This window comes from Macrotis lagotis, chromosome 7, assembly GCF_037893015.1.
Source record: "Macrotis lagotis isolate mMagLag1 chromosome 7, bilby.v1.9.chrom.fasta, whole genome shotgun sequence".
NCBI classification, from domain to species: Eukaryota; Metazoa; Chordata; class Mammalia; order Peramelemorphia; family Peramelidae; genus Macrotis; species Macrotis lagotis.
The window spans coordinates 103,571,444-103,579,672 of NC_133664.1; the positions used below are offsets into that span (position 1 = coordinate 103,571,444).

At 30.9% G+C, this 8,229-nt stretch overlaps 1 protein-coding gene across 1 annotated transcript; it reads right to left on the minus strand.

Annotated features, from left to right (window-relative positions):
- Positions 1 to 7,059: 7,059 nt before the first annotated feature.
- LOC141494102 (olfactory receptor 2A14-like) lies at positions 7,060 to 8,028 on the minus strand. Its single transcript, XM_074195250.1, has one exon. The coding sequence runs from the start codon at positions 8,026 to 8,028 to the stop codon at positions 7,060 to 7,062; it is 969 nt and encodes a 322-aa protein (XP_074051351.1).
- Positions 8,029 to 8,229: the final 201 nt, after the last annotated feature.

An 8,229-nucleotide genomic window follows, 5' to 3' on the forward strand; every position in this document is an offset into this window, starting at 1 on the left:
ATATATATATATATATATATATATAGAGAGAGAGAGAGAGAGAGAGAGAGAGAGAGAGAATGCAATAGGTAAAAGAAAAAAGGAAGTGGTAGAATGAGATAAATTTTGTGATATAAAAGAGGTACAAAAACGTTTTATGGAGAAAGGGAAGATGGGGGGAAGTGGAAGGTGATAATATGGACTTTCATTGGAATTGATTCCTAGAGGGAATGATATACACCCAGTTACCTTACAGGAAAGTAGGAGACAAAGGGCATAAAAGGAGGTATTATAGAAGGGAGGTAATACTGGGAGATATGAAAGTAAAAAGCAAACACTTTTGAGAATAGACAGAGTGAAATGAAAGACAGAATATCATAAATGGGGAATTTAGGATGGGGGAAATAGTAATCATTATGGTGAAAAAATTTATAGCAAGTTTTTCTCATAAAGACCTATTTTCTCGAATATATATAGAAAACTGATTAAAATTTAAAGAAATAAGATCTGTTACTCAATTGATTAATGATAAAAGGATATAAACAGCACTTCAGATGAAGCTATCTATAATTATATGAAAAAATGCTCTAAAACATTGTTGATTAGAGAAATGGAAATAAAAAAAAAATTCTGAGCTCCCATCTGAGCTCCAATCCTATCAGATTGGCTAATATGACAGAAAAAGAAAATTGTAAATATTGGAGTGGATATGTGAAAATTAACACATTAATGCTCTATTGGTAGATTCTTTATCATTCATGTAATTAGGACTTATAGTAAAAGTATTTGTCAAGTCCTCTGACAATGGAAAGGCAACAGGTCTAATCCCTTGTAAACTAGACATATATAAATTCCAATTCTACCTTAAAAGCTTTGTATGTACAACAGATGTTCCCATAGACCCTATTAGTTAGGGATAATCATAAGCTTTATGATTTATTATTAAAGATAACTCTTCAAGACTGAAGCCATTCCATCTGATTGTAACATAAATAAAATTTACAATACTGTCTTATATTATATACCCAATAAAACTGAATTTCTCATTCCAACTATCTTACAAAGGTGATTATCTTAATTCCTTTTGGTAATGTTGAGTTTCTTGAATTTTCTAGCTGTATAAATGCATCTTATAGAATTAGAAAAATTTTAAATGCTTTAAATTTTTGTTATTGGTAAAATTACTTTTAATATTATGTTTTATAAGAATATATATACAATAGCTTGAAATATAACTTTTTACAATGTTATAGAAATATCTATTGTCATATGTTTAATGTTTTAAAATTTAACAAAATGCATTTTCAAAGATTTTCTCATTAACAAATGAAATAATCTTACACCTTTATTTTTTTTCTGTGATATAATTTGTTGCACTAATTATATCCTGGGATCAAACCTCTATTTTTATTTAAAGATCCTACTTGAAGACTAATATAACTTTTGGATATGCCATGATATATCTGCTAATTATTAACTTTATATTTCTATATTGTTTTTAATCTATAATTTATCTATGATTTTTTTCTATAATTCTTTCTTGGTTTTGTCCAATTTGGAAATCAAATTTTTATTTCCCTCATAGAAAGATTTAAGTAGTTGACCAACTTTCTCTTGCTTTGAAATGGCCTCGGGAGGAGGAAAGTAATTTGTTCTTTAATAGTTTGGTAGAATTCCATTGAAGTCAATGTATTTTTTATTTGAATGCTATTAGTGGCCTACTTTATTTCTTCTTTTGGGATCCACATACTTAAGCTATCAATTTCTTGCTTTGCCAAAACTTATCATTTCGGCTTTTATTGATAATCATTCTTTTTTTAGGTTCATATTTCTTAATATTGAGTACTATAAACAACTGATTTCAATATTTATATTGTACATACATATTTATAATGTATCTTTTGATCTTGAATTGCTCTTTCTTATTTCTAATTTTGGTGATATGGGTTCAATCTCCTTTTTAAAAATATTAGATTTGCTAATTAATTTTTTCACCTTAATTTATCATTTCAGCACATTTGGTATGGTATTCACTTTTATTTTTAATGCCTGTTGCTTATTTTTTCCTTTGATTTTTTTTTGGCTTGTTGATTTGTCTTTTATTGAAATTGTACAAGGGCAGATTCAATTTAATAATAACTGTCTTTTGAAATAGACATTAATCATTCTAAATTTACTTCTGTTTTTCTTTTAGAGAAATCCTATAGTTTTTTAAATACATATTTATTCTATTTTTAAAAATAATTTCCTAATTCACAAGTCATTGTTTAGTCATTTTAGTTTACCTAAGATCTATAATATTGATTCATATTATTTACATGGAATTTTATTTCATTGCCATTCATTATATACGTAATATATAATCCCTTTACTATATTTGTTTTATGTAGTCTTTTTGGCCCAACTCATGATTGATTTTTTTTTGGTACGTCATACCACCTTGGAAAAGACATATATTCCTTGATTTTTCTATGCAGTTCCCTGCATTATGTCTGTTAGAAATGATGCTTTTAATATTTTCTTAAGAAACTATTTCTTTTCTTGTGGAATTTTTCATATCCTAAAATGTTATCTCCCATTATAACTGAGGTTTTAAAAATGTTATTTCTTCTTGAACGATTAAAGTTTTTATTTTTGAATGCTATGGAACAATCATTAGGTATTTCTGACATATATAAATCTTTATACTTTCCTTTACCTTTTCCATTTCTAGAGGACTCTTTAGCTAAGTATATTATTGTTGAATATCTATTTGAATACTTTCTGATTTTAATTCAACTTTGAGACATATCTTAGTACTCCAGATTTTGTGAGGGAGCAGTATCATAGCAATTTTGACACCTTTTAATTTAGAATAAATTTAAATATTTCTAGAACGATTTACTAAAAATATCACATTGTTGAATTTAAATATAGTGTATGCTTTTTCACACCATTAGAAGGTTTAGATAATTTACTCACAGTGTAATAAAGTTGAGTTTTATCCTTCAATCTATAATAATTTAATATATTTTCTTATTTTGTGATTTTTATTATAAGCTCAAATTTAATAAAATCACTAAAGAAAGTTTCTCTCAGTATTAATAGCAATTTCTTTAAATTCAATTTCCCTTTAACAACTTTAGGATCTTTGATTTGGGTTTTACTACCCATCTTGATGGTCTTGATCTTTGTTTTACTTGGTTTCTCTCCTTGTGGGTTTTTTATGTTTTGTGAACAACTGATTTATCTTGATTTGAGGAGCTTGATATGATTTAAACATTTATTTATTTTTACTGTGATGCTTGTTTTACACTTTTGTTCAGTTTTTGGGTTGTATTATATTAGTTTAGGCATCTTAAATTATGAGATTTTTGGATTTTGAGGGAGGCAATAGGTTTTCTCTCATTATAAATATTTTTTAAAAAAGATTGGGTAGTTACTTGTTGGGGATATTGTAGAAGTAGTATTAGTAAAATATAGACTGATACAGAGAACCTCTGAGGATCCTTCTAAAATTCTGTGATTGTTATTTAAGGCCTTCCTTTATAGATCTTTCTGTAAACTTTTCAAAATCTGAGAGCTTCTTATTCAGACATTCTTAGAATGCATACTGAGACTTTTTCAAATGATTCCAAGTTTCTGATTCATTTATTTTTAATTTTGCATATATATATATATATATATTCTCTTTCAATTTATTCAGGCTTATTGTGTCATCATTGAAAATATTGGTTTCTTTTTATTGATTTTGGTAAGTGATTTCAATATTTCCTCAGGCAACATATATTTTTCATCGTTGATTTAGTGATAGACTTTAATTTTAATGTAACATTGTTAGACATGTCCAGTCTTTACCCTTTCCTCAAGCTTCTGTAAAATCATTTGCATTTCAATATTGTTTTAATACCAGGAAGTTTTGTTTAATGATTTTCTGGTATATTATATGTAAATTCTATCTTTTCCTAGACTATCAAAAATCTTGAGACTGTTACAACATTTTCTATCCTAAAGGTTTGTTACTCTAATCTTCATAATTTTCAGTTTGGAAAAATACATAATTTTAACCTATATTTTCAGTTTTGAATTGTATTCAATTTTATTTGGTTTTAATAATTATGTTGTTAATTACATCTGTTTTTTTAAAAAAAATGTTTTCCATGATATTCTGTTGATCATTTTGATCATTATTTCCTTATTATCTTTTTTGTTACTCTTGTTGTTTTTCAATCTTTTTGGTCATGTCATGCTCTTCATGTGATTTGCCCAAGGTAACATAGCTAGTAAGTGGCTGAGAACAGATGTGAACTCAGGTCTTTCTGACTCCAGGACTCGTGCACTATCTAATGCATCATTTTTGATTTCTAGACTTAGTTCCCTTGAGATTTAAAAGAAACTTCAAGCTCTTTTAAAAATTCAACCTTTCTTTGGACATTCCTAACAGCATTTATTGTTTCTCCATGTCTTTAAATGTACATTTATCTTTTTTAGAAATGTCTTTCAGGATGTCTTATGTCATTCTTTTCTTACCAGTCTTGCTTCTGACAATTTGGTTGATTCATTTGCTCCTTTGGTCATCACTGTCTATTTTTTTTTCATCTCTGTGTATTCTTAATAGTCTCCTTTTACTTTTTAACCTCGCAATCCCAAACTTTTTTCCTTCTTTTGCCCTGAGCAGGAAAAAATGTTCTCTCCTCTCTCTCTCTCTCTCTCTCTCTCTCTCTCTCTCTCTCTCTCTCTCTCTCTCTCTCTCTCTCTCTTTCTCTCAGCATCAGATTGATTGTTGTTGAAGCCATTCAAGCATCAACTCTTTTTCTGTCACCCTGAATTATCATATATTTTATTCTGGAAAGATAGTATTTCAGTTTTCCAGACCATCAGTCTGAATAATTGTCATCTGGCATATATTTATAAAATATATGAAGAAAAAAATCACTGACCTCAGTGTTAGGACAATGTTTTTTTTTAAATTGAATCTAGCTTTAGAAATTTTGAATTCTTTTTCAATCTTAATTTTGTCTTTTTCTAAAATTATTTTTCTTTTTTATAACTCTATTTTTTTTTCAGGCTTTCAGTTGCCCAATTAGCCATGAACATGGTAAGTTAACATTACCAGTTAAAGAAACCCTCATTTACCACTGATAATAACTCTATGGTTTTTTTATTCATGGTGCATATTTATAAATATATTTACATTTTATCATATCTACTTTACTGAACTAAAGGGCCCCTTAAATCCTGGGGGATTTGGAGCAGAGAGACTGTTATGCATTATGTGCTATGCTTACAGGCCTAGGACATTCCACATTTTCAGGCCTAGGACATTCCACATTTTCAGAAAGAAAAAAATACATAATTGGGTGAAATTTATAAGGACTCAGATTTGGTTTCAAAATAAGAAAAAATTCTCTTAGGTTAAACTTTTTTTTAGTCATGAACTGTATTCCCATAAAGGGAGTAAACTTTCTGTCACTGAAAGTATTCAAACAGAGATTGACTGATAGCTTATTTGAGATATTGGATAGGGGATAGACATGGCTTTGAAACAACTCTAGAAATTACTAGCTGAATGGCTTTGGGCAACTCTTCTATCTTCTCTGAGTCTGTTTTAACCTCTATAAAATGGAGGAAAAAATGATACTACTTAATTCATAAGCATATTAGAATAGGAAAAACATATTTTAATGTGTTATAAAAATTTGAGTTGACATCATTAGTATTATTCTTTGGCTAGGAGCTCACACTAGATTCATACCTTCCCTTATTAAAAAATCTCTATTATATAATTAATACATGTGCCATATTGTCCTTAATTATAGAAAAAAGCAAAAAATCAAGATACCTTTATGGAATATATAATCTAATAGGCAAATTGCTCAATGTTTATTTATTATATACCTTCCATGTAACAGGCAAGCTAATGGAACCTTAAAAATAATAGTGATATTTTATTTAGCTTTAAGGGCCTTATATTTAGTAAACCAAAAACATATACAATACCATATATTGTATTAAATAACTTGTAAAATAAATAACTATGGTGTCAGCAATAACAGGTTTGTCCTCTAACAATATTTGTTGTCCTCCAATAATCACAATTATATGATTCAGTAATTCACCCAGAATTCATAGAATGTAAGTATTCTTACATAAGTTAAGAGATTAGAAGAAGTGACTTTTAAGGCCTATTTGAATTCTTAGATCCACATTTTTGAAAAAGGATAATGTTTTTTTTTAAGCAAGTGAAGAAAGCAGAATATTCAGTACAAAGAAGATTCAAGGAAGAGGTAACTACATCCTATCAGAAGGCAAAAGGGAGACCTTTCACTCTTGGGACATTGCATGATCAATGATTGTGTGATTAATTAGTCATGGGACTTACATGGGACCTATAGTTTATAAAATCCCACCAGGATTGCTTAATATTCAAGGTTCAGGTCTCTATTAATTCCCTTTAGTGTTTTTTTTAAGGTTTTTGCAAGGCAATGTGGTTAAGTGACTTGTCCAAGGCCACACAGCAAGGTAATTATTAAGTGTCTGAGACCAGATTTGAACTCAGGTACTCCTGACTCCATGGCCAGTGCTCTATCCACTGCGCCACCTAGCCACCCCAATTAATTTCCTTTGGTAATGAAAAGTAAAAAATTAAAAACTGAAAAAAAGAAATTCAAATCTGGGCTCAAAATGGGTGAATGAAATCAAGATCAATGAATCTGTGGCTCGGAGGCTTTCTATCCAGTTTGTGACATTTTAAAAAAGTTTCTTTGACCTTGAGAAGTAAAAAATAATTACTGAGCATTAAATATAAGTCCAATATAAACTTTACATCTTGAATTCATCCTTAGGTACACACACACAAACATACATACACACAAGATTTTAAATATAAACCATAAGTAAAAAAACAATATCAAAATTACTGTAGCTAAATAGGGAGAATATGATGAAATATAAACTTTCTGGGAGATAAACAGCGAATTATACAGTCTCCAGAATTATTACCTGATCAGAGATACAGAGAAAACATATGATTTTGATTTATACTCAGACAGATGACCCAGCACCAAGAATACCAATGAATTGGAACCGGTTATGATCAAGTTACCTGTTTTGGGAATGATTTTCCTTTCCCAACATTCTCCTCAGAGCACCCTTCACCTCTGCATTCCTCAGGCTATAGATCAGGGGATTCAACATAGGGTTAAAGAGGCTATAAAATAAGGAGAGGATTTTCTGCTGCTCTTCAGGATGACTAGAGTTCGGGGTCATGTACATTATGATAGCGCTGCCAAAGAAGAGCCCAACTACACAGAGGTGGGAAGAGCAGGTGGAAAACGCTTTCTTTCGTCCTTCTCCAGACTGGATCCTCAGGATGGCAGAGAGGATTCGCATGTAGGAGATTAGGACTAGACATAGGGGTCCAACTAAGATGAACACACAGGCTGTAAAGATGACAAGCTGGTTAAGTCCAGTATCAGCACAGGCAAGTTTGAGCACAGATAGGATCTCACAGAAGAAGTGGTTGATTTCCCTGGGTCCACAGAAGGGCAGCCTCAGAATGAGAACCACATGGACCAAGGCAAGGAGAAAGCTGAATGCCCAGGAAATGATGGTCATAGTAGCACACAGTCTCCAGCTCATGATGACTGTATATCTGAGGGGATGGCAGATTGCCACATAATGATCATAGGACATCACCACCAAGATGAGACATTCCACGTGGGCAAAAGCCAAATACAAAAATATCTGCATTATGCAGGGAGCAAAGGAGATACCTCTATCCTGGCTGAGTAGGTTCACAAGCATCTTGGGTACATTATTTGAAGCATAGGAGATGTCAACAATGGCGAGATGTGAAAGGAAGAAGTACATAGGAATATGGAGATGGGAGTCCAGGCAGATGAGTCCCAGGATGATGCCATTCCCCAGAAGAGTGACAGCATAGAACAAGGAGAAGAGCACAAAGAGGAATATCTCTATCTCTGGCCTGATGGAAAATCCCAGAAGGATAAATTCTATGATCAGTGTTTGATTTTTCCACATCCTCCTGTGACAGAGATAGTCAAGCATGACAGAAAGACCATAGCTGAGAAATATCTTTGAATCTTGTTTATTTACTGAAATTGATTATCATGTTTAGGCATTATTCCTTATGTTCTCTAGTTCTTAAAACACATATTCTTACAGATGATAGAGTTAATTTTTAGACTCCATGATTAAACAGGAAGAAAATGCAATGTAAGATACAGTTCAGAGAGACACAGGAGGATT

What these genes read in the sequence shown, in the direction of transcription:
- LOC141494102 (XM_074195250.1), bottom strand. Translation starts at nt 8,028, where the DNA reads ATGCTTGACTATCTCTGTCACAGGAGGATGTGGAAAAATCAAACACTG.